Consider the following 27,091-nt stretch of genomic DNA (forward strand, 5'->3'; position numbering starts at 1 on the left):
AGGTCGCGCCACCAGGGCCCTGCCTGTGCTCAGTCCAGCTCCAGCAGGGTGCGGGCCTGAGGTCAGGCTGGGGTTGGGGCTAGGGCGGCCACCTCCAAGATGCAGAAAAACCAGCCACTGACCACCCCCAAAAAAGGCCCTGGTGCGCACTGTCGCTCACTGTGACTGAAATGCCTTAGCGCAGTGGCTTTCAAACTGGGGGTCGCAACCCCGCACTGTAATGTAAGGCACTGGGTCCCGGCGGCTCTGGTGAGCACCGCTGACCAGGCTGTTCGTCGGTGCTGCCTGGCTAAGGCAGGCTAGTCCCTGCCTGTCCCGACACAGCCCTGTGCGCCAGAAACAGACAGCAGCACGTCTGGCTCCTGGGCGGGGGGGCCACAGGGTTCCAAGCACTGCCCTTGCCCCGAACACCAGCTAGGGGAGGCAGTGCCTGCAGGTGAGCGCTGCAGCCTAGGAGCCAGACCTGCTGCTGGCTGCTTCTGGGGTGCAGCGTGGTCTGCGGTGCCAGGACAGGCAGGAAGCCTGCCTCTGCACCCCAGCTGCGCTGCTGACCAGGAGCCGCAGGAGGTAAATCCATGCCCCAACCCTGCACCCACCCCCCCAACCCATATCACACTATATCTGGTTGCTCCTAGTCACAAGAGACTAGTCACTTACCCCAGATCAATTGGTACTCCAAATCTTACACCAAAGACAACACTGGCAGCCAATTCTATAGTAATGTAACTATAGGTTTATTAGCTAAGAAAAGGAAGTAAGAGTTGAGAGGTTAAAGCAGGTAAAAGATATTAACAGGTGAGTCACAGTTTGTAGTTCCAAATGGTGGCAGTGATGTGATAAACCGCCAGTTTCCCAAAAGTCTTTTCAGGGTACCCAGATTGCCTATGGGGATCTCTGCTTTGCATCTAGTACTCTTCCTTGTAAGAATCCAAACAGTCCAGAGATACAGGAGCTTTCTTTGAATCATATTTATAGTTTCTTTACACAGAAAGCAAGATGTGTCTCTACCCACATGGGGTTTTCCTTTGATGCCAAGTAGTGAGGAATGCACTTAGTCTTTTGACCTCTGACCATCATACATAATGGCTGCTTGCTTTGAAATTAGCATTTCACAAGACTTCTTTGATGGGTTATTTAGTTACAGAAGTATACACACTACATTTTTGCTGTTACATTATAACAGGACACAGACAAGTGAAAATAATGAAAGTTATATCCCATTAGTTTTCATTAAGTTTAAACACCACTCTTATACAAACACTTTGATCTGTACTAACACAAATGAATTGGCCTGTGGCCCTGATCTGACTTGGTGTGCCAGCATCACAAGAGGTTCTGTGTGTTTTACTTTATTTTCAAGCAGGGCTTTAATCTTAGTTGGCTCCTATCCTCCTCCCCCCCTCCCTCAACTGGACACTCTATGGATTGTAGACAATTTACCTGCATTATTCCATTGGTATAATTCTACCACTATAGCTATATGGGTATAACTCCCTTTGTGAATGCTTTTATTCTGGAATAAGAGTGATTTTTTTCTGGCGTGGTTGATGTTGCTTTGAAGGCAGTATGTTTGTATGACCTTTGACAGCCTGTACAGGGTGAGTGGTAAGAGCTGTGCAGTCTGCTACCTGCAGTTTTCTGTATCTGTGGCTTTAGGCTTTCAGCTGCATCAGACCTTGTGATTCAGCTGCCAGTGCTGGTGGCCTGTGCAGGGTGAGATGGAGTGGATAGCATGCAATAGTAAATGGTTAGGGGAACATCATCTTTCAACCACACTCTCCCACAGCCCTGCTGGCCCTCACTCTGCTCTGGAGTGAGTCCTTGCCTTGTGCACATGAACAGAAATGGGCCCATGAAATATGGGAAAGTACAATGGGGCTCACTCACAAGGCAAACACAGAATTCATGTTCCAGCCAGGAAGGGCAGGAGGAGCCATTGTCCAGTGTGCTGTGAAGAGTACATCTTCACTGAGGTCCGTGACAGAGTTGGGATTTCCCACAAAAAGCTTTGCCATTGGCCTTGGAGGAGGCTGGAGGAACTGCCTATTTCAGGAAAGATCCCCTCCTTCTTGACTCCAGTACATAGTGCATGAGAGGCTGTACCTGCTAAACTGAGGTGGATTATCTGTTTGCTAGACTATGTCTATACTTAACCACTACTGCTGCACCGCTGTAGGACTTGAGTGTAGACACTTACTACAGTGACAGGAGGGGTTTTCCCTTTGCTGTAATAAATCCACCTCCCGAAGAGGCGGTAGCTAGGTAGATGGAAGAATGCTAATGTAGACCAGCCATTACTCACTTTCTGTTCCAGATATAAAATGAGATGGAATGGCTAATCCATTGTCTGCAGCTATTGTCCTGGGCAGTTACCTCCTGTCTTCATAGGCCCTTTGGATGCAGACCCAAGAGTTTAGAGTCTTTGGGCTGGTCTACACCAGAAAATTAGACCCAGCTACAATAATGTAAATAGAACATTTTGCAAGAAACAGAAGATGGTGGCATAAGGTCAGCACTGACACACACAAGCAATGGTGGAGAAACAATTCCACTGAATTATGCTGCTTTAGATGTTTGGTCAGGGTTCCCCTACATGAGGAAGGGAGATTATGGTTCAGCTTTTCTGCCAGTAACCCTAGCAGGAAGTGACCATTTCCATGTCTTTGCCTGCCTGTTTAGTGCTCTACGTGCAATCAGGTTGGTGCTCCCAGGCCATTTCCTACTGGATACTTATGCACACCACAAAAGCCACCAACATGGTCTCAGCAGAGAGGCCATGGACTGAATGGGCCACAAAACCTGAACTCTCTTCTCCCTCGCACAGTGGGTTCCCTACAGCCAGGAAAGGGGACTCACTGGTGGGGAAGGAGGAACATGCACTACCGCTGTCTATGTTAAGCTTGTTCTATGGAGAGATTACATCAGCCTCCAGGGCACCATCACCACACAATCATACCCATGAAAGAAGAGACTGGCTGGGACCGCAGAACTTGTTTTGCTTTTTATTTGATTTCTTGTCTTAGACATACAAATATAAAATCCCATTCCAGAAAGTGCTATTGCAGATTGGATGATTTCAAGTACAATTACATTTATTAAAACAGGAAGCTTTAAAATTCACTATATAAAATAAAATTAAACCACAAATATTACAGCAAAAAAATCAAGTATTTAAATATTGGCATCTGCTCAAATTCTACCCGAGGTAATTGACAAAATATTTATTTCTCCCAGTAAAATTATACAAGATAATTCTTTTCCATCATAGTGTTGGGGGTGAAGAGGAATAAGACTAGCAAAATAATTACAGGGATTTACCCCCCTCACCCATCCCAAAGCTCAATGTGCTTCACAGCATTGAAAACTATATTAAAAAGGCATAAATTAGAGTATTATTGCTCCATCTAGTTAATATGCAGCATCAAAGCTGCAAATGCAGCATTCTATGTATGAAAGAGTTGCAAACAATGTATTACAATACTCTAAGGCCAAGTGCTCAGCTTACAACTAAGTAGTAACAACTGAAGGGAAAGTGCTAAAAACTGGTGATTAAGTTATAGGAATCCCAGAGTGTTTGAAATCCTGCTCCAATGAGGTACAAAATTACTAACAAGAGCCTTGCTACAGGAAGTGAAAGGAACAATAAGACAGAGATCCAAGCCTATAGCAGAATAACAAAGGCCAGTGGATTTGGGACATTATATATCAATATAAAAGTCTTGTCTTCATGTTGCTTGGAACAACTAAAAAGTCAGACTACCACAACACTTAGTGTTACTGCTCAGCATCTTCCATATAAATTCACATTACCTGTAGCATGGAGTGAAGAGATACAAGTGTTTCTAAACAGCCTGCAGCCATAACCATTTTTTTCCTTCCATCAGTGGCTTTTTCATCTAGGTACAATGAGTGTTATTCACTCATCTGTATATCTGTTTGAAAAAAATAATTTGTAAAGAAATATGGCAACCAATGTGAAGTTCTCGTCTCTGCTTCTACTCCAGGATCAAGATGCAGGTCAACTCAGCTTGCAGGTCTTCCCCAGATTTACCTGCACCAAATCCAGTCTAGCCCCCCGAAGAGAGTTTATTGGAACTTTAAGTTAGCTGGTGGCTGGATTAGTTGCTAGAGAAGGGTAAAGTTTGAGACTGTAAGCAGCTGGCAAAATGCTGGGCTACTTTTCAAAAGCCAAATAATCTTACCCAGAGAAAGTGCCCTTAATTAACAGCTCTTACTCTTCCCTTCTCCCAACCACATGTTTTAAACAGTCTTTGCTGTCTTCCTCTGCAGCTGATCATCATGAAGGAAGGATCCTTGATGTCAAATAGCAGTCAGACTCCATATTGCATACAACACTCTACTCACATCAGACCTAAGTATGAAATAGTCAGCATCCCTGAGGGAAAAGCCAGAGGTCACATATGTTGAACATCCACCAGGCCAGATGTTCAGGCACTGACCTCCTTTTGCGTGACACAAACTGCACACAAATAGCTGCAGTTGCAGTTTAGCCCCTGCAGTTTAGTTTGCTGAAGTGTCTGATCCCCTCGTTGGTACGTGCACTTTGACATCGGCATGATCAGGGGAATCCCTCGGCCCCAGGGGGCTGTGTGGGGCCCTGCTCCAGGCCTCTGCGGGGCGGAAGGCCACCTCCTGCGGGAAGTGGAGTGACCCGGCCCCCGCCTGCTATGCTCCCCTGGCTCCCAGGCTTGGGGGGAGGGGGGGACTGCTCCCCAGCACTCGCTGGCAGCGCAGCTGGGAGCCAGGGGAGTGGAGCAGGCTGGGGCCGAGTTGCTCTACTTACCGGTGAGTGCAGGCCTGACCGCTTCTGGAATCCTCAGGGGAGTGGGGATGGGGCAGAGAAGGGGCGGAACAGGGGAGGGGGCCCTGGGGAAGAGCCGGAGCAGGGGCTAGAGTAGCACGTACCTGCGCAGGGCACCAGGAAATTTCCTGGTGCCCTACGCAGCTGGTACTTTGTGTATGGGTACGGACAGCCCTGGGCATGATCTCAGCTGTGGATGCAAATAATTCAACCTGTGGAAAGGGAGGCCTAGTTAAGGCCAGGTTGAAAATTTGTCCTGCCATGTTGAACAAGACACAGCTATCCAATGCATGGGACGTTACAGTCTCATTCTGCCCCCTCTTTGTAAGACAGACCCCCTATCCAGGGCTCATCTATGTTCTCTCAACTACTTACTGCAATCACAAGAACTGCTATAGCCGCCAAGGGCATTTAAACCAACTCCAGCAGCTGCTGACCTGACACTTGATAGGAACAGGAGTGAAAACAGTAGCCTGATCTGGGGTTTGGTTCTTCAGTGGCAGAATTTCCACATCAGTTATTATTCCCCTAACGCAAAGCAAGATGTGATGGACTCAAACCCTTGAGCATATTATGGAGATGGAGAAAGGGGCAGCTAATTCTAGAACACATGGACATGGTGTGCCTCTATTTCCATAGTTTTGCTTTGGGATGGGCAGCTCCCCAGTACTGCCAAGATGAGAGAGACATGTCTTGCTGAAGGAGGCCACCAGCTCCAGCTCATGCACAGCTGGGGTAGTTGCCCTTTCCATGGCAAAGCGAGGTGAGACCACAGGAACTCCTAGTGGAAACAAAGCCAGGCACCATCCTGGAGTCCTCTGCGAGGAGTTGGCATCTGGAGAGGAACTCTGGTGCCAGAGCCCTCACTATGGTAGGTAACAGTGAGCCCCAGACCAGCTGCCATGGCCAGAAGGGAATGGAGCTCTCATCTTTTTGGTGGCATGTGGTTGCAGGCTATTCCTTTCTTTATTAAAAAAAAACATTAAAAGCCTCTCCCTATCCCGTGGAAGGGTGTGGGGACTTGTCACCATTTTCCCCAGAGGCAGAGGCCCAGCCATTGTGCTGCCCTGGCTAGCCAACAAGTGCATTACTGAGTTCTGAGCATGCACAGGTGGCAGTTCTCACTCATCTGGAGAAGAGGGGCCCAAGCAAGTCCTCCATCCCACTGGCCTGTAGCCCTGCACGCCAGCCCGACTCAGGTCACTGCATAGAGCTCCTCGCGGTCATTTTTGCATATTTGATAGCGACAGATGAGCTTCTGTGACCAGGCCCAGGGCTTCTTATGCTTGTCATGAGGCGGGAGTAGGAAAGCCACGCTGCTGGCCACCAGGATGTGCCAGATGCTGTGCGTGTAATAGTAGTTGTCATTGGTTTCCATGAATGCATACACCGAGATGGCGACAAAAGCCAAGGTGATCCCTGGAATGAGGTAGAAAACCCAGCGCTTCCATGAGGTGGGGTAGCAATGGCGGCGCTTCACTCCATGGTAAACCTAAAGGCACAATACCAGAGAAGCGTTACAGCAGCACAGATCCACCTCTTCTGTGGGGACCAGCAGACGCTCACACTGGTACCCGGGGACCCAGCCAGGAGGCGAACAAACTGATAACTAAGAGGTCTGCACCTCCCAGAAACAGAGGTCACTTGTACCATCTCAGTCCTGAGGAAGGAAGCTTAGAGTCCGCCCCAGCATGATGCAATGCCTGGCCCTGTCTATTTTGTATTCAAGGCCCCAAATACCTTCCGTTCATAGAACCACCAAGTTACACATTTAAACCAAGTCACGGTCGCTGTACCTTTAAAGGCCCAGAGCAAATATGTAGCCAGCAATCACAGTTTGGCCATGAGACGTGCTGGCGAGTTAGAGCTGCCAGAGCAGCTGGGCCGGGCCAAGATTGGTAACCTGGGAATTCCTCAGTTAACTTGTGGCAACAAGTTAAGGATCAGACAGAAGTTGAAAGCACCTAAGCCTTCCCCTTCACCAGGGTCAGTGCATCCTCAGGTCACCCTGATCTATGGGCGGAGGGGAGGCTGCCTGAGGCCTACTCATCGGGGCAGTCAGGGATCTCATCCCTCTCAGCCACTGTGGCAGCTCCTCCCTGCTCCCACCTTGTTAAAAACATGTTTCTGAAAGCAGTAACAGATGGAGCACTGCCCCAGCCTAGCAGTCACTTACCCATGCCATGATCATGATGATGAGAGCAAAAAGACAGGGGCCCATCATGTTCCAAATCCCTCTGCGGTCCAGCTGCAGGGACATGGCAATTAACAGGGTCCCCAGCACAAAGAGAACCTAAGCAAGATGAGAGGACAATACTGACACCAGGAACGTACCTACCAGACTGCCTTGCAGTGCTGTGCAGCGCACTGTAGTCACTTGGCTCCTGTGGGTGCCAATGTCCTAACTCAAACGCAGGGTCCCTGGAAGGGAGAATCCTGCAGAGAGGTTCCGGAATGTGGGTGGGATACAACAGCACAGTATAAAAAATGCCACCTGGACAGAGAGAAGCGCCACACTTGCCCTGCCAATGTGGCTCTGGAACAGCAGGTTCAGTGCTGAGCATGCTGTGATGCTGAGAAACTGGAGAGGGTCAGAGAAGAGCAACAGAAAAGCTCTTTGGGGCAGGGACGGTCTTGGTGTTGTGTGTTTACACAGTAGGCCCTGGCCCAGGCTGGGCTCCACAGTGCTTCCCCAACACAAATAGTCAGGAAGCTGCAGGAGACGAGTTCTGAGGAGAGATTACAGTTTGGCTCAGTGAGGGCGAATAAAGGAGATGTGTGATAGTCTAAAGCTAACTGAAGGGGGATGGCACAAAGGGGTTAGGGGGAAACAGATCCAGTCGGGAGGGGAAGATTCAGCTGAATGTATTGCAGCAGCACACACAGGTAGGCTGACCAGACAGGAAGTGTGAAAAATCAGGACGGAGGTGGGGGGTAATAGGAGCCTATATAAGAAAAAGACTCAAAAATCGGAACTGTCCCTATAAAATTGGGACATCTGGTCACCTACACACAGGCCCTAGTCAGGCTCTGGGTGCTGCACAAACAAACACAGGCTTTGCCCCAAAGAACTCGTTCTCCAATTTGACACATGGAGAAATGACACTGCCGAGGGGTTAAGTGGCCAGTAAGCCTGAGACACTGGGCCTGCCTGAGGTCCCGAGCCCCCTCAGCCCCATCTGCACCCAGCAGGGCAAAGGTGCTCTGGCTCTGTCAGGCCAAGTATCTTGCACCGGGCACGTAAAACCCTGGGCCACTTTGGAACACGCCTTGGCCCAGGTCACGCAGCCCGTCAGCGTCAGGACCAGAACCCAGTTCTCCTATCCCCCAACCCTTTGCTTTCACCACAGCCCAGCTTTGCGCTCTGGGGCTAGCAGGAAAAGAAATGGTTAAGAAGTCGGTCTCAGTCAGTTGTGACAAGCAACTTCCTGCACCGCAGGTCTCAGCCTCGACATTCCCCTGGGTTCTTCAGCTAAAGGACCAGGGCAGGAGGAAAACTTGCCCTCTCTGTACTCTGCTAGTTGGGTGGGTGTCAGGATAGGAATCACAATGGTCCAGGTGGGTCAGTACCATTCACAGACTGCCCAGGGTTTGCAGTCCTAACTTAGCCACACACTCAGTTAGACATTCATTCACCGAGTCACTGCTGCATGGAGAATTTGTTTGGAAGTTGACTTAAAATCCCTTCAGCCATTTTAGAAAAGTGTTTTTTTAAATAGATGAAAAAATGCCATCTTCCCACCTCAGAAGACAGACCCCAGGTCTGGTTCTTTGCTTGGAGAGGCCAGGTGGTTCCACCAACACGTGGGCTGGAGGGGTTAAACTGAGCAGGCATGTTGGCCTCTCCCAGCTTGACCCAGCTGAGTGAGAAGGCAGGAAGTACTGAGCGCAGACCTGCCTAACCCTATCAGCCCTTTCCCTTCTGCATGCTCACAATGAGGATATTTGAGAAATCAATCATTAGGCCCCGGCCTATTGAAATGAATGAGGCAATTCATCCCTTTCAGAGCTATTGCTTCAGGGTCTGCAGGGAGCCTGAGACCAGGGGCTGAGAGAGCGGTGAATTGCCCTATTCATCTCTAGGAGTTTGACTCAAACCAGCTCTGGAGGGCCCGATACTGGCACAGCTGAGGACTCTGTGTGGGGAAGGTCTCATTTTCCACCACCCCAGCACAGCTCTGCTTGGGTAGCACTGGCATTGCCCCGACACAAACTCCAGCCTGCCTCAGCCATGGTCAAGGAATGGGGAGGCCCAGTCTCCCCAAACAGAAGTAGCAGCTGTCCCCATTAGCCCAGCAGATGGCTCATATGGCACCCCCACCACCCCAAGCAGGGTGGTAGGGCCATAGGGGACCAGCACCCCGAGTGGGGCTGTGCCAAGGGCCCTGGGTTGCCTTAACAGACATCAAGCCAAGTACCAAGGACATTCAGGGCTTTTACACGTATGAACATTTAGAATCCCCGGGGCTTTTACCACTGACACAGGTACAAGGGTGCAGAGCAGCACACAACAGCGGGCATGGAGCCTGCAATACTAGTCAGCCTTTGGCAAACCATGTGCTGCTATGTCAGCCCTGGCCTGATCCAAAGCCCAGTGAAGTCACTGGAAATCTATCCACCAACTACAGCAGCCTTTGGCTTGGGCCTCAAGAGCACAGTAAACTTTGCTCACTTGGACCAGTTAGTTATGGAAATAGGGCGCTCTCAAAATCTCCTAGGAATTTAAATGCAAAAGGCCAAGCCCACAACACTGATACAGGGTGCGGGCTGCATGGCCCAGCACTCAGGAAGCCAGGAAATGCCAGTGTTACAGTTAACATGCAGCCGTAGTGCTTGTCTGTATTAAAAATGTTGCACTGGCTTTTAAACTAAACTGATCTTGTGAAACAGATTCCCTTTTCTATAGGGCAGGCCTTTGAATCATATGTACACATTACAGGAGAACCCTTCCTTGTGGGATAATGGGAATGGAGAGTCTACGGCTGTAGGAGACGGGTTGGACTGGCCAGTAGACTGAGGAATTATGAGCAGAATAACAGCTGTTGTGCTGATCCTTGAGTGTTTCATGTTGCAGGGTGACTGGTGCTTTGTGCAGTGAATGCCTGTTACTCACGTATTTTAAGATTTTCTTCACTCGGGCCATACACAGGATCGTCACCCAAATGGCGACTACGGAGCCCAGGAAGTCGCAGTACTGCAGAGTGTCGTAATCCATGATGCACATCACAGCGACTCCTGGCTGGTCACACGCATGGTAGAACTAGAGGCAGGGAACAAGAAGAGCCAAGTGCAGCAGAAGGCCGACATGCTCGCATGGCCAAGCTCTTTTTTGGATGGAGTTGGTAGACAAATACAAAAGGCTCAGCACTGGAGCTATGAGTACCTACAGGGAGGGTCTCCTGGTGCCTTGTTGCAGGCATGGAGAGCATCTGCTTTTGAACGGTATTTGTTGGTGACAGGCTTGCCAAGGGCTGAGGGGGAGGAAACGCTGGTTTCTCAACAGACTCAGCAGCCCGTCTGCAAGTGCCTGGGACAGATCAGCCTCACGTGACATCCCTGTTCATGTCCCCCAGAGATCTCGCCAAGGGTTCCCCGGCTGAGAGGGGAAAGGGAGCACCTGATGTTTCTAGTGTAAAAGAGCTGCAAAGCAAACAGGTTTTGAAGGCAGTGGTGGTTTTGCTCTGTAGTTCACCCATAGGGCCCAAGAATCAGGCGGGGGCGGGGGCTGGGGGAGGCTGGGCAATTTTGTTCTTTGGAGACTGCACTGTTTCAAGTCATAGTAGCAGCATCCCTCAGCCTCATTCCCCTTCTGCAAACTTCCTTGCTGCCCTGCTTGGTCATGACTAATGCCTGCCCTTCGCCTCCTTGCAGAGATTCAGTTGCCTCATTGGCTTGTTGGGTTCCCTGCACTCAGTGCAAGAGGAACTAGGAACAGCACGGGTGTATTCCCCAGGGCTCCTGTCCCGATCTGGAGTGGGGGAGTGGAGGGGCTATTCTGGTACTAGACGTGTCATACTTTAGATATGAGCCCTTATGAGCCCTCTCATGGGCTAAGTGGAAGGTCCAGGCTCCAGGCCACTATCCCAGCTAGCCAAGGCAGAGTGTGAGCTGTCACTGAGTGCGCTGTGGCTTCCCCCCTAGGCCTGCATGGTCCATGTCTGCCTCAGGCCCTACAGAGGGATGCACCCAGTCATAGAGAGAATCAATCTCACTGGGAGACAGGGTAATTAATACACAAGACAAGCACCCCAGCCCCACACAGCTCTCCCAAGGTTCCCATTGATCAGGGTCCGGCTGGGACGCTAACATGACATTGGAAGGAGGCAGGGTGATGAGGATGTTTTTCATGCCAAGTTTCGGACGGAGCAGCAGCCCTGTCAGGTTCCCCTGCATGGGCAGAAGGTTCACATGGGGCGGGGCATATGTGTTTTAACGGGTCTGTTCTCCATTGGAGGTGCCCAGCTGATGGCAGTGAGCGTTCCCAAGAACTATGGGGGTTATAGGAAGAGAGCTCCCTCCTGCTAAGCCTCTCCCTCTCAGGTACAGAGAAGCAGGCTACAGGAGCAGTCAATTTGAGGGTGGGGGTAGTGGAGTGGCTATAGCCTCTGGGGAGGGCCCAACACCCCGCACCAACTTGCTGCTGGGTGGTAGAGCGAACAGACATGACTTACCGTGGAGAAAAACATGGTGTAGGTATAAACAGAAGCCTCCACCAGGTAGTAGCGATACAGAGCAACTGCAATGGCTGGCAGGAACATGAGGTTACTGAGCGTGAGCAGAAGGGTGGCCAGATTCTGTGAGCCGACAGACTGGGCTTTAGTGTTATCAGTGCAGCTCCATCCACTCCAACCTGGCACACAGCAGAGACAGGTTACAATGGCATGTCTCCAGGGCTTCCATAACATGCCAACAGCTGTCCAAGGATTCCCTAGCAAAGGCACACACAACCCATCCCCACATGTGACAAATTCCACATCCCTCTCAATCTCCTCTCTCCATATCCTGTGGGTGACCAAATGCACTTGCTGCATTAGCCATCTGCCTATTCCCCTGCTCCTGCAACCCCAGGCTCTATTGCAGCAGCTCAGCTTGGCAGGGAATGGGGCAGACTGCACCTTCGGGAAGGATTCCTGTGCTGGGGTCACAGTGATTCCAATAGGCAATGTGCATCGGCTGGTCAAATCCACAGTAACAAGATACAAATGGACACTACACCCCTTCCTGCTCCTGGTGTTTAGCCAAGAGTCCCAGGTAACATGGCTCCAACTGCCCATCTGAAACCTTCAGCCAGTGACACTCCTGCTCTCAGCACACAGTGATGTACCAGCCCCGGGAGGGGTGCGGTCTTCAATTTACGCTGGCACTGGCCCAGACCCCAAAGCCTGGGGAACATCCCAGCAGAGCCTAACCCTTATTTTGGAGAGGTTTCCATACTGCTCCTGTACAGTGGGGGTTAGCGGGGATGGCTGTCAATGAGCTGCACTGGGTCTGTCAATCCCTCCTGGAGGTCAGGGCTCTCTCCATCTCCAGGGTGACTCACAACAGGCATTCCCTACTTGCTAAGCTATTTTCAGACACAGTGATCAGTGGTTTGGGGCATGATGCCCTCCAGTGGGTGGGGGCTCAAAAGGGGAGATTCCTGCAAAGCCAGAGAACCAGGATTGAAAACCAGTGCCACAGTTTACAGAGGAGGCTGCATTCTCACTCTAGGGCGACATGGCTGCAGCCAGACAACCAGGAAGCAGCTGGCTGGAATTTGAAGACAGCCAGGAGTTTTAGGCAAATTTCACCTCTGTGTCTGTGAGGAGCTTACGATTTTCTCAAGTTTGTCCAAAGCTGGAAGGATATGTTAAGTAATTACTGTGAAACCCCAGACTGCAGTGGGTTTGCCAGCCACTTGCTCTGAGCCATTGAGAGTCCCAGGTCCAGGCGTGCGGGTTGGTTTTGAATGGATGCCAATTCTGTTGATTGACTGGATGGGTGTCACTCTCCAGAACAGGTTTGTAGGGTGAATGTTCAGTTAGGAATTGCAGAGCCCATGCCAACACTCTCCAGTATTCATCGGCCCTGCTAGGCCACTCATGGAAAGGTCCAAGAAGTGCAAAATGCTGGGTTTGATGTGCCTGCATGTTTTCAGAAAAGACTTGAAGGGGTTCTCCCAGCTCTGCAATTTAGGAGGAAATTCTAGAAGCCCATCTGTGAATTCTAAGTGCTTACCTCAACATAATACAATGAATAGCATAGGGTAGGTAGGACCTAACCATGTCTCAGGAACTGGGCTAAGGTCTACAGGGACATGGCTCTATCCCATCCACACTGTAACTCTTAGACATGTTGCGAGAGTCAGGGACCAGGCACCCCCCAATGGCTACATGGGGCCTAACACATGCAGACAACTAGCCAAGTCATCCTGCATCTTCCTTGGGCTATTTTCTATCTGATACAGACTCATAGCTCGCAAAGCCAAGAAACATGTAAGAGCTCTTTGTGGATCACTGCATTCCTAAGGATGAGAGGCCTTTGTCTCACTGCCAGTAGCTTGGCCCAGGACTGTCCTTTAGTGATGCCACTGGAAGATCACGGTCTTGGAGCTACTTTCATAAGGAAGAGGAAGTTGGGCCCAGAGCAGCAAGTGCTGCAGCCAGGGGGCCCTTCCCCAGGTGTTCCAAGCTGGAGGTGGCTGTGGCCACTGCAGGTGGGCTATTCCAGTGCTGCTCACTAGCACGGGGGTCTCTGAGCATTGCCTGTGCAGGGGCTGCATGGGGTGCTGTGGTTTCACCCTACAATGTCCAACTCTGGGAGCCCCTGGATTCCATTGCCTCACATCAGAGTCCCTACACAGGAAAGGGGAAGTTCTGCCTCAGGGTGGACATGCAGGCCTGCCAGAAGGCTAGCCCAAGCTCCGGAGAGAGAGGGGACTCACCAGCTTTACAGCTGCAGCCTGCGTAGAGGTAGCCATGTCTTCTCAGAAGACTGCATTGTCCATATGTCCCACAGTCATCGAAGCAGGGGGTGAGGTATGTGGAGACGGTCACTTTGGCTTTCGCTTTGTTACATTCCCTGCAGCCAGAGGAGATTCGACTGTCAGATGAGCCTGAATGTGCAGAGGCACCTGCTGCCGACAGAAAGCACTTTGATCCCCTCCCCAGGGTAACCGAGGGCTAGTACACAGCTTGGAGCCCCTCCCTGCACTGGGGCCAGGAGATCCTGGGGCTGATATCACCCTGGCAGTCTCCCCATTCAGCGTGCTGGGCTCCCTGTGCTGTGCTGCCAGCGACCTGATCTCCACCGGCAGACTTGCCCCTCTCCAGGGGCTGGAGGAATGCTGCGGACAGCGGGCACCTCTCCGGGGAGCCAACCCTTCTCCTGCTGCATGCTATGGAGCAGCCATAACGGTACCAAAGTGGTGTGCCAAGGCCTCCAGAGCCTCATGGACCACAGTGATAAATGGGTGTGGGGAGGGTGTTTGTGGAGGCTCCTCAGAACTAGGAGGTTAGAGAAACCTCCCCCCCCAGGTATCATGGAAGAGCCTGACCCCTGCAACTGGCCTGTCCCTCCTGCCCCCCATCCAGGGAACCCAATGCAGGACCAAACCCAGAGTACTTTTGAGGGCTCTGGATAGTCTCCTCTGAAATGTCTCTGAGGATGATGCTGCCACCCAGCCCCCGGCAGCATGTGAGATGGATGTAAACATTCCAACACGGACCCAATCCAGATACCTCTCACCTCAAACCACCTCCTGTTGTTACCCACAGAAGCACAGTGGGAGTGGGAGGGGCACGGAGCACTCGGAATGAAGGTAGGGGGCATCCCATGGGGGTTTCTCTTCCGTTGCCATAGACATGGGACATGTCGGAGGGTTCTGGCCTGGCTGATGCTTAGTGACCTGCTCATTGGCCTGAATGGGTTCTTGAGTACCTTGGCCAACGCGTTTAAATACGGATTCAGGCCCCCAGGTTTGGACACCTGTATGGATGGGACCTGGGCTGACAGGAGGTTCCAGCCAGGAGCTGTGAACATGGAAACTTGGTTGTAGGCCCCCAAGTTTGGGCATCTTGGCCTTGGTTCCTCTTTGAACCATGCTCACCCTTACTTGTTTCACACAGAATGCTTTGCTGTTGGCCAGAGAGAAGGACCTGGCTGGGATACTGATCGCTGAATGGGGCTGAAGGGAGTTGATGAGAGCACAGGAGACAGACTGGTGAGCTGGCTGTATAGCAAAGGCACATGAGCCAGGTAGGGAGAATGCTACCCCAGGGTGATGGGCTCAGCTGCCTGGCTCCCATCCTGTCCATCTGGGTAGAGCGATTGCTTCCCATTAACCCCATTTCCCTTCACCACCTGCAGCCCCCATCTCTTCAGTCTCATCCACTGCGGGATGAGCACCAGATCAGGTAAATTTATACCAGAGAAGTGAAGCAGCTGCATGTCCTGTGCAGACAGAGTTCAGCTGGCCCGAGAAAGCCACTGGACACCCTGAGGTCCACAGTCCTACCAGCTAGAAGAATTAGTGCTCAGGGGCTGGGAGATGAGTTACCACTGAGGTGAAACAGCACAGCCAGCCACCTGGACAGGCCTCACAGAGCACTGTGAGCCACCCTGGGCCAGAGTTTATTTGATGGTGATTGGATATTCCTGGCCTGCAGCTGCACTGTCCAACTCTCAGTGAAGAGACAGTGACTTCAGCCTCTGCAGGTCTCAAACGACAGAGAAATGCTCTCAACCTAAGGCTGCAGAGGCCTCTGCGGAGCTGTAGGACAGCAGTTTTACTTTCATTTATAGCATGGCCGTCTGCAGCACCTGTCAGGTAAAAGCCAGCCTCCACAGCCACTGGGCGGGCAAGAATGCAAGCCAGCACCAGCCTCCACCACTGCTTCCTCCAGGTGAGAGCAAAAGGGCTTCGTGCCAGTGGCTTCCTGGTGCCATGTGTGCTGCCCCACGGCAGTGCGCTAGGCAGCACAGTGGTGCAGTTTGTCTGTGTGGTGGCATTTGTCGAGGGGAGCTCCTAGCCAGCCATCGTACACTCACCCCTGGCCCTGTGGGCACATGAGCTGCAGAGAAAGGAACCAGTTGTCAGTCTCTGGATAGGGAATAATCAGCGTTGCTTCTGTGGAGGACGCATTCACGTTTAGAGGGTAGCCCTGGAAAAAAGCTTCAGAGAAAAAGGGTGTTTGCATTAGTTACATGACATGGCTAAGAACTCCCAGGGGCTCCAGAGCTTTGGCAGGTGGGAGAAGGAAAGAGACAAGACCCAAAGAAATACCAGGCTGAGACCAATCCCCTGAGCTGTGGAGCAGTCGGAGATACTTTCCCAACATCAGCCTGATCTCTCCACGATTGGCCTCCTGAGATCAGAGCACACCAAGGAGCCAGCCCTCATGACCAGGGATATGGGGTAATGGGAAAAGCCCAGACCCTATACCTCAGCACTCTCCAAGCCCCCATCCCCACTAGGGACAGTGTCCAAAGATACCCACTGGTTCAGCTCCACTGGTCTTCACAGCACTGGGAGCCCAGGTGAGGCTGGCCCGGGGCGTCTCTGCTGTATGACACCGTGTGACGTTACCCTGCTCACAGCAGGATGAGTAAGGGCTTAAATCACCACCAGCAGCTGGCTACTCACTGCACCAGCGCTCCCACCGTAGCTAACTCCCCTGGCGCTCAGTGCTCTGCAGTGTAAGCAGAATCTTGATGGTTCCCTCAGCTCCACTGAACAAGGTCCAGAGATCCCCAGCATAGCAACTACACCCATTCCGCCACCAGGAAGCTGGGCAGCAGCAGTGGTAACAGCATCTCCCCCTTATCTCGCTAGCACAGGCAGCTTCTTCCACAGGGACCCTTTATAACCAGGGGGCAAGGTTTGGAGAGGATGGTTCAGGCTGAAACAGACCATCACTACCAAACAGGAGCTGAAGTGCTGCCAGGCTCCAGCACCAGCCATGAGACCATGCTTCCAGAACCCAAATGTTACATCAGGAATACAAGCAGAGCCCAGAGGTGGGTGCCAGCAATGCCCGTACCTGTGCTGCAGTTCCGTGTGGTGTTGAGGGTCAGCACTGGAGAGGCAGCACTCACGCACGCGAACACGCTAGCATTGCCTATGCTCAGGGAAGTCTGAAGAAACAAAACGCACAAGATCTGAAACAACATTAAGCTGACCCCTCATCCTAAAGTTACTCTGCCCAACGCACCACACATTACCACCACCTCCTGCCTCATACTGTTACACAAAATTTCCCAGCTATATCACTTCATACCTCCCCACATCTCCCAAACAGAGCGTTTGGCATCAGAGATTGTAGAACAAACCCATCTGGCAACACTTCGCTGCTCTCTGGGCAAGCCAGGCTAGGGCACAAGTAGTGACTCTACCAAACAGACTTATAGGCAAATGGCAGACACCAATGATTTTGCTGACTTAATGTTCCCGCTCTACACACATGCACATCGTACATCATCTGAAAGCTTATTATGTCTGCTTTAAGATGAGGTATGGTGTGGATCTGTCATGTGGTAATGTTACCACAGAAACAGGGATGACACCATCAGCAAGTTAACATGACCACTTTGAAATATTTCCATTTGTTTCTGTTAGTTTAGTGACTATGTATCATTTCAAGACAGAAAATTAGATTTCTTTGTGACTCAAAAACATCACAGCAATCCAAAGGGTAAACAAAATCTAATACATTTAAATGACACCTGTAGAAATGTAATAGCACTGGTGATATTTCTAGTCAACACTGCCATCTTGTTCATCATTATGATCCGTGTTGAGAGCACATGGGTTACTACAGTCTTCATTGCCTTGGCACATACACAGTTCTGTGCAGGGAAGATTGTGTGGACATAACTGATTGTGCCTGTAACAACAGGGTGCAGCACAGATAAGGTCTTATAGAAGCTCAGATGCCACTGGGCCCTTGAAGAATACAGGAAGTAGTTCATCATCTACACTTTTCCAGCCATGTTGCAATAGTGACCCAAAGCTGGTTTCCCTTTGTGTGAAGATATCCAGATCTTTGTTTGCCAAGATGCTCTTTTGACATGCTCTTCAAAACTGTCCACACATGGTGGGAGTTTGGCCAGTGACTTGTCCTTTTTGATGGCTACACTGAGGCACAAGCAATTCAGGTTTCTGTGGGTCTTCTTTTCTCTCTCGCTCTGGTCATAGAGCACTGCTACTAACGTCCTTGCTGTAGAAATTGAGGCTTGTCAGTTACTCTTTCCCAACATGCCAAATTTTTGATGGGGCTGAAGAAGCTATGAGTCTTACCAGAATCAAGTGCACCTCTCACAATTCTCTCCATTTGTTCTTCACCAACAACTGCTGTTTTCAGTAGAGACTGTTGTACCGCTGATATGACATGCAGTCCAGTAGATATGTGGATAAGCACCCCGGACATGAGTCAGGGTCAAATGGGTTTATCATATTGTTGCTGATGTGGCTGTCAAGAGCTGTAACATGCTTTTCATTCCTCTCTAGTGCAGACACAAGGACTTGTTAGGCCACTTCTTTCTCCTCACTGCTTTCGCATTTTCATTCAAGGGATGTCTTGTGAGGGTCTGTCTGACAAGAGCTGGCTTCTTTCTTATCAGTCCTACAATCCCACTGCAGCCTGTTCAGTTTTTGATGACTGTTTTCTCGGTTGCTGTTTCACTCCAAATTCCCTTTTTTCATTGTGGCAAGTCCTTCTTTTACTTTCTCAGTGTTTACAGTGGAAGGTTCTCCTCAGGAGATTGATGCAAGTGTCCAGTAGAGTTGTTGATACACTTCTCTTTTTGTGTGTTTATCAAATGATCCTTCTGTATTCTCTACCAGTTTGGAAGCTATTGAGTTTGGCTGGATTTTTGGTGGCCAATGCTCTGTGGGATTAGCGGCCCCAAGATGTTGCAGTAGTGTCTAGGCTCGACAGTTTGAATGTGTAAAATCAAGGTTTTGCATGCAGACAAGCCAGCATTGGCATCTTGCTGTGTCAAGGGAGCATAGTAGGGCTTTTGCGGTGTGATAGCTCCTGGTCTGATTGTATTGCTGGAGCAACTCCTGCGACTCTGTCACCCATCAGGGAGTGTGCTTTTTCCGGACACCTTGGGGAATGTTCTTTCCTGCTCCTTTCAGGAGCCCTGCGAACTGTTGAGATCACAGTGGTCTCACCAGAATCCTTGCAACAGTTTTCTTAACAGTCTGTTTGTAGGCATCCCAATCAGCTTTAGCAAAATTCCATCATAGTACCTGTTTTGGAAAAAACACAGGAATTTCTATGCCTACATAGATTATAGGCCTGTGTTGGCTATTCAGAAATGCCAATTCATGTGATGTGATGAGAGCGTTACCACTTTGGTCTTTAGACACAAATGTTAGGTCTGGATTGTACCCCTGTTGCCAGCGGCTTGAATGGAATGTTGACCGTTGTTTTAGTGCATAAATTAATTGTAAGTCTTTGTGCAGACATCCAGTCCAGGAGATCTTTGCCATCGGTTTCATTTGTTTTATAGCCCCACTTAGTGTGGTGACTATTAAAATCACCTGCATAGATGCATGGAATACCCTGGATTTGGCCATCTTATGCTAGGGGCTTTAGAGACATTGGTAATGTGGAGCTCCCCTACTTTGATAGTTGTGGTAAATGTGGTCTCCTCTTCAGTTGGTGGAATATTAAAATCTGCGATGGTGTCCTTGATGTATATTGCCAAGCCACATTTAGGATAATTGCTAGTCATTAGGCAGTATCCATAGATACAGTAGCACCTAGCCTGTTGGTCATTACTAACATGGGTCTCTTGCAACATGAAGATATCGGTGAAAAAGAGAAGGCTGCAGGCCCTGATGGTATTCCGCCAGAATTCCTCCACCATCTTGATCCTAAAGGACTTCAATGGCTAGCAACACTGTAGTCTGCTACCTTAAGGACAGTACAAATCCCTAAAACATGGCATGAGAAAATGGTAATTACCATTCCAAAGCCTAGAAAGCCCACTGATGAAGCAGGAAGCTACAGGCCAATTTCTCTACTATACATGACCTATAAACTTCTTGAACGTATCAGCCTCAAAAGAATATGCCCTTTTATGGAGGTAATTATTCCTGTTGCATACGCAGGCTTTCAGTCAAAATGTAGTTGTTATGACCAAGTTCTGGCAATCACAACTCACATTGAGGATGGTGTAGTGGAGCGGCTGCCCCGCTCCTGAAGAACAGGGGATAAAAGCAGCCCTGGGAGAGGGCTGCAGCTGTGAAAAGCTAGGCTGACTGGGGAAGCAGCCACAGCTGGGGCCACGCCCCAGTCAGGCCACAGCTGTCCTATAAAAGGGCTGTGAGCCAGGAGCTCAAGACGACTCTCTCTAGCTCCTGAGAGAGAAGGACCGGGCTGCCTGGGAGCTGGGAAGGGTACCTGAGGTGGAGCAGTGCTGGGGAAGGGCAGAGGGAGCTGGGGAGCTCCAGCCTAGTAAAACCCCAGGCTGCAGGCCTTGTTGAAGGTCTACAAAAAGTACTGGGGCTGCAGAAGGGCAGCCCAGAGATAGGCAGAAGCAGCTGGTCCAACCCCCCTTGCTGATGATGAGTTGTTTACAGACTGCAGTCGCCCCAGTGAGTGGGGGTTAGATGGTGATTGACAGTAGCTACTGAGGCAAGGTGGGGATAGTGGGTTGGGGGTTCCCCTGGGTGGGGAGACCCAGCTTGTGGGTTACTGCTAGGAGGCAGAATCCTGACGTAGAGGGGCACCGGAGTCTGGGAGGGACATGGGGGCCAGCGGCAGGTGAGACACTGGCCTGCAGAAGGTGCTCCATATGCTGGAGAGCTAATTTCCAGGACGACCAGCAGGAGACGCCATGCCAGTGAGACGTCGCCCCACCACAGATAGCTATAAAAAAAACCCTAAAGACTGGTGCAGTATTTGTCAACCTGTCATCTGTGTATGATACTGTATGGATTAAAGGCCTGATGCTGAAACTTGCTAGAATTATACCTTCCTACCAAACACTTCATCAGCTGTGGACCATGCTGAGTAACAGATGCCTACAGGAGTACCTGGGTAATAAGACCAGCTCACCCCGTGCCATAAAAAATGGGCTACCACAAGGCTCTGTACTTGCTCCAACCCTTTTTACTATTTACATAAGTGACATGCCTCCAAAATTAGGATATGCAGATGATCTTGCCATGACAATCAAAGTATCAAACTTCCGTGACATGAGAAAGCATTAACTGAGAACCTCCAAACTATGGAACAATACTCCCGGAAATGGAGGCTCATACCAAACCCTTGGAAAACGATAGTAAGCACATTTAATCTTGATAATAGAAGTGCCAAAACCACACTGAATGTAGGTTTCTGTGGTAAAAATGTGCAACATGATTACACTCCAACATATCGCGAAGTGAAACTCGACCACACCCTCAGCTTCCACGATCATCTTGAGAAGGTAGCTGCAAAGGTAAAATTGAGAGCCAACATAATCCAGAGACTAGCAAGTACAACTTGGGATGCATCAGCATTGAGAAGATCTGCAATAGCACCTGTATATTCAGTAGCTGAATATTGTGCACTGGTATGGAGCAGATGCAGCCACAGGTGACTTGTGGATACCCATCTGAATACAGTGATGCGGTGCATCATGGGAACCCTTAAGTCAACTCCAACATCATGGCTATCTTTTCTAACATCACTCCCCCTCCGATATGCTGAATAGCTGCGCCATTCTGCAAAGCTCCGCGAATCCAAGAAAACAGACATCTTCCTATCCACCAAGACCTTAACAACACCCCGTCACAACATCTTAAGTACCGCAAGCCTTTCAGGGAACATTAATTTAGCCTCATGCAATCAGGCTACGGTCAGGAGGAGGCTTGGAAAACAGATTGGGCTAAACAAGACTTTAAAAATAAGCACCTTGTGCCAAATCCCATGCAGAAGGTTCCTGGGTTTGACCTTCCACGGTCATCTTGGTCAACTCTGAACTGAATCCGAACCAATCATGGTATATGTGGACATCTAATGCACAAATTAAAAATGAAGGACTCCCAAGCATGAGAGTATGGTTCCCCACAACAGACCGTCGAACATATCACTACCTACTGCCCAATTTATAATTATGAAGGAGGCATTATTGCAATAAATTCTGCTACTCCTGCTGTAGCCATTTGGCTCGATCAACTTCAGGTGAAATTGTAGTTGCTGTTCTACACCAGCCACACAAAAGATGACGTCAACTCCTCCAAATTTCACTGAAAGAACCAGGAGCCTGGCACAAAGCAAATGCCAGATTCAAAGGCACTGTGTACTTCTTCACGGCCTGTCTGCAGTAAAAGAACATGGTAGCATTGCACGCTGTGTGTGAGCATAGGTGAAGTTTCCAGTCATCCTCTTGCTCTGTACGGACATTCAGAAGTAGTATCTGTATAACCTGGAGAAAACGATCCCAGAATTTGAATGTAGGAGGCTTGGCATACTCCCTTATCTGATATTCCTCCAGTAGTGGTAGCATATGCTGAATCACAGCATCATCTCTTTAACAAGATGTTGTAAGGACTCAGTATCTTCAGACTCAAACACCTTTTGAGCATCAGCCAACATTTGCCAGACAAATGCTGGAACTACAGGAGTATCTCTTCTTTGCTCATACCACTGAACAAATTAATAAAGTTCCAGAGCTCTCAAGGCCTCAAATGCTAGAAGCAAGCCACATAGCGCATGATTGAATTGCTAACCAACAGGCATTTGAGCTGCAGTACAAGTTGCATATACATCAGAATCAACAAGAAGGTCTCGCAATCCTGTGTTTCCCCAAAATTTCCCAGTACATGCACTAAAGCAGCACGGGGTGTGAAAAGCACCCAGAAAAATCACAGTGGTATCAAGTTCATTTGGGACAGTCCATTTCACTTGCTGAGCAACAGCATTCAGCTGCTGATCCATGGTCTGAATGGCATATTGCTGTCATTTCCTTACATTTCAGCATTGTAGGATAGATTGTGGCCATGTCAGCTGGTTTGGTCTCCACAATAGGTGTATATGAAACTACTGTGTAGGTGCTCTTTTTTGTTGCAAGCTTGTGGTTGAAACCAGGCCAAAATGGAACCACCTGAGTGTGAACAGCAGCAGGAGCAGCATCTGGTACTGGCAGGACATCACGAGGTAGTCATCTTAAAAGACACCAGGAGAGATCTCAGACAGCGTTCATATGTAGGTGACAAGAGTTTATTTTCTCAAGTACTTTTTCATGACAAGTTGGTTCTGGACATGTTCTAGGTTTTTCAAACACTGATTGCCCAGACATAGTAAGTGACTTTTCTTTCCCACACTTCAGTGATATTTCTTGTGATCTTGGACTTCTTGTAGACTGGTCTTGAAATACCACTCTAGCCATTGAATGGAAGGTGTTCTTTCCATCAGTGGTCTCTACATTGATGTCTATATTATGATCTCCTCCATGGAGAAGCTTTCCACCAGCATGAAGTGGTATAAATTCATTTAGAATGAACATACCTCCCTGGAGTCTTTCTACTTCAGTTTTTGCAGCAGTAGTGATGAGCCAGCTGAGCTCAACATAACGGATGCAGAATCCAGGAATGTGTAATATATCAATTAATTTGCAAGACCCAAACTCATGATATAGCTGTGCAGCGAGGCTTACACATTTGGAACTGTTAAATACGATAATTTTGTATTTTGGAACTGTTAAATACGATAATTTTGGAACTGTTAAATACGATAGCTCTGCAATTGAGAGCTATGTTCTTTAAATGTCTTCTGAAGAATGATACCTCTTGCTGGCTGAATTATATGCCTCTTATCTATCAATCAGCCAAAGGACAAACTCGTGCACCAATTGGAGCACAAATGTAGCTGACCTCTGAACTACAATCACCTGACTTTGGATAATATTCCGAGGCTTTCATTTTGGCTATTTCAGATCAAAAAAAAATGGAAGCAGAATTATATAAAACCACTTGTTCACTTTAAAGCTGTTGATCAGGCTCATTCACCAGAAGAACATCCATAAAACATTTGGATGACTTAATTTCCTGTTTCAGATTACTAGCAGCTTGGATAGCATCAGCTAATGTTACCGCGGTGCACAGAACAATGGTAGACTTGCCTTGTCCATGCTGAGAATGAAATTAAGTGCAGAACCATTGTGTTTTTTCTAATCTTGCCTGTAATTTGCTACTGGAACAGTTTACAGTTTCGACATCCGAAGGAAGTAGGGCTCTGTATCTTTGTAGCAGCTTGGACAGAAAAAAGAGCCTTCTTGTTAGACAATGATATTATGTACATCTCTTCAATCAGCTGATAAAATGAGGTGACTGTATTGTTGCAGTGTAACTGGATAGTTTTGCTTTAAGAGTCACTTTATTCAAGTAGGAAGAAAGGCATATTGAGTGACAAACTGCATCCTCAGCAATCAAGTCTTCCACAGATATTCTTTGCAACGTCACCATCTCTGCTTTGAAGTGCTGCCTCCCTTAAAATGGTTGCTCTCTCATATGTTTCTATTTTATGAAGTTTCTTATCCTTTTCATGTGGTTTTCTCAATGCAACAGGACCTGTCGCTGGAAGACGGGCTTGCTCTGATGGTTACAGATGCAGATGAACATGATGCTTTTTTATCAGCTTCAGGGTCTAGTTTCTTTCAATACAACTCTGCTGGTGTGCCAAAACTGACTCACGTCTGCATTTCTGAAAGCAACCCCTGTGATAGAGTACTGGCAGCAAATCCTCTACACTAGAAAACTCATGCAGAGGCCGCCAACACAATTACTCTCTCCGGGAGTCTGCTGCCAGCGTCACAGAATTCTGTTCAGCACTAGTGGCTTTTGATAGTTTTGCATTCTTTTGATTTTCTTGAAATACAAAACATTTTTCAGAAGTTTGCGGAGAGCCTTTTTCTCTTTGATGTAAACTTTAAGGGGCTTGTATTCTCTCTGTCTTTATATACTTAACTTCCCTGTAGAGGTAAAATTTCCATAGCATATTATTAGCATTCCCACCCCCACTACTACCACTTTTCATTTTGTAAAAGTACACAGACTCATGCTAAATTAAATCTATATATTAGTATCAAAATTGCCATTTTTGTTCACTGAGCACTTTGATTGAAGCCCAGTATGAAGTTGGGTATTGTCATCTCTAACACTAATAATGACCTGTGCATAAGCGCCACTGAATTAAAAAGCTAGTTTCTAGAATAGCTAGAACAGCAGCTAGTACTGCATCCATGGGCAATTACAAATTAAAACCTTTTACCAGGCAGACTACATGTTACATTGTATGCACAAAGGCTTACAAATGGAGAAGCATTACTTTAGGAATTCATGTATATTTATATCTACCCACTATGCAGTACAAACTATGGGCACACAATCTACTGCTACTGGTACACAACCCTCAGTGAGATACTGATCCGGTCAGCAAATTTCAGCTGAAAATATAGAAAACTATTATAATCACTTGTGAGATACTTTGACAATTAAGAATATGCAATGTGAAAAGTTCTCATGTCAGCATATTGGAAAATATTGAGATTTGCTATTTTTGCCACATGCTAGACAGCTTCATCATTTCTGGAAAAAAAAATACATGGCCATGCAACTCAATGAAAATCTTTTAATATGTTCTCATTTGGTAGCTTTGACCAATAAACACCACATTACGGTGTTGTAATTAACAGTAAAAGCTGTAGTCAGTCATGTTGCAGTGTTTCTGGAACTGCAAACATTACCCTCATTTTGGGTACCACTGCTTCACCTCATCTACAGGTTTACGGAACCACTTGACAGCTCCCCAGTATACCTCATGTAAATGATGCCTGTGTACAGAGGGAGGGTACATTAAACTCCAAAAATATGGCCCTTTTTAGAGAACTGCTACATGCCGACCAGTCATGGATCCCGGAGATTGCGCTCACCCGCAATGCACCAGGGCAACAGGTGAGACTAACCTGCTTGGAGCATTAGGAAGTTTTCTAGTCAGGTGCTGCTAGTAATACAGCATGCACTGCAGTGCATGTATTACATGCTCATTGAAAGGCTCACAAGTCGCTGCCCAAGTCATTCATCAACATCAGGGTGAAGCTCCCCAGAAGGGGAACAGGGGGTGGATCTGACCTCCCAGCATAGGCTGTTCACTCTAGCATATTGTTTTGCCAGATCACAGGCATGGAGAAATACATTTTAATTGTCATCACTCAACAGAGAGACTGTGACTTCCCAAGATCCTGGCAGAGCAGGGACTTGAACCAAAATGTCTCAAGTCCCAGGCCAATGTCAACTACTGGACCATCCTTCCTCCCTTGCTAATGTAAGCAGCCCCTGCTTCTCTCAGCTGTTTGGGAGGCTCTGCAACCTACCATTTTCAGTGATGGCTGGGTAGGGCTGTTGTGAAAGCTCAAGTTCTTTCCCACTGTCTCTCCACAGGCTGGGCTTTTCTGCTCTGCTGTGACTAAGAGACACTGACTAAATAACAGTTCTTGGCCCCCTAGTCAGGACACTTTTCTCCCATGCAGATCCAGAGCCAGCTGGCAGGACATGCTAGATACAGAATGGCAGATCTGTAAAATTCTTTGTAAAACTGAAAGATGAAAAGCAATGTATAGGGAGGTTCTCCCACAGCTCTGTAGCTCCCCACCAACTCCCAGCCTCCCCAGGCCTGCCCCTGCAGCTCTGCTAGCACCTACACTCCCTAGATGGTTCACGAACAGTGTATATGCATACATGGCAGGGCAACTAGAGAGAGAAGATGCCAACACAAAGGTGACAGCTTACATGGGAGCACACTGTACCTCATTCAGCAGCAGGTTCACCACCAGGGTGCCGCCACTGTCCATGCCAGTATTCAAGTTGAAGAGGAGAAGCGTGGGGAATTCAGAGTGGACAGGAATGCTGGGCCCATTTATAATTCTGAACCTCGCAGAGGCAACGTCCAGGTCCTCACGGATGACAGGCTGATTCTGAAGGCAGAAGGTCCCTGGGTCGGACGCATTGTTTGCAGCACCCACTGCGGGTAGAGTGGTGTTCCCCAACATTCCCAGGGTGCTGGCATTGCGACCCCCGCCCAGGGCTGGAGTGCTCTGGTTCTGATTCAGGCTGTTGTAGAAGTTAAGGAATGAATTGCTGCTCCCCGGCTTGCAAGCTGCAGAGCAACGAGGAAAGGAGGGAAGGTTAGCGTGACCGAGACCACCATGAGCACACCGTCCATTGGAACTGGAGGACTTTGCTTAGGGGGATGCTAGGCCTTCAGCTCATAGCACTGCCAAGCAAAGCCATTTGAT

The 27,091-nt window shown here is 48.8% G+C and overlaps 1 protein-coding gene across 4 annotated transcripts in view; it reads right to left on the minus strand.

The window, feature by feature from the left end:
• Positions 1 to 4,641: 4,641 nt before the first annotated feature.
• Positions 4,642 to 27,091, minus strand: part of PGAP6 (post-glycosylphosphatidylinositol attachment to proteins 6) — a 49,809-nt gene continuing 27,359 nt past the window's right edge. For 2 of the 4 annotated variants that reach the window (XM_039492260.1, XM_039492261.1), the window contains exons 6-13: positions 26,603 to 26,952; positions 16,843 to 16,936; positions 15,851 to 15,974; positions 13,746 to 13,882; positions 11,494 to 11,672; positions 9,936 to 10,082; positions 6,999 to 7,115; positions 6,018 to 6,314 (exon numbers count right to left, since the gene is read on the minus strand). In XM_039492260.1, coding sequence (XP_039348194.1) covers positions 6,018 to 6,314; positions 6,999 to 7,115; positions 9,936 to 10,082; positions 11,494 to 11,672; positions 13,746 to 13,882; positions 15,851 to 15,974; positions 16,843 to 16,936; positions 26,603 to 26,952 — 1,445 coding nt within the window. Of the gene's footprint in view, positions 6,315 to 6,998; positions 7,116 to 7,151; positions 7,552 to 9,935; positions 10,083 to 11,493; positions 11,673 to 13,745; positions 13,883 to 15,850; positions 15,975 to 16,842; positions 16,937 to 26,602; positions 26,953 to 27,091 lie in introns of those variants that run through there. The other 2 variants (XM_039492259.1, XM_039492262.1) reach the window with 2 other exon arrangements.

This window comes from Mauremys reevesii, linkage group 10 (genome assembly GCF_016161935.1).
Source record: "Mauremys reevesii isolate NIE-2019 linkage group 10, ASM1616193v1, whole genome shotgun sequence".
NCBI lineage: Eukaryota > Metazoa > Chordata > Testudines > Geoemydidae > Mauremys > Mauremys reevesii.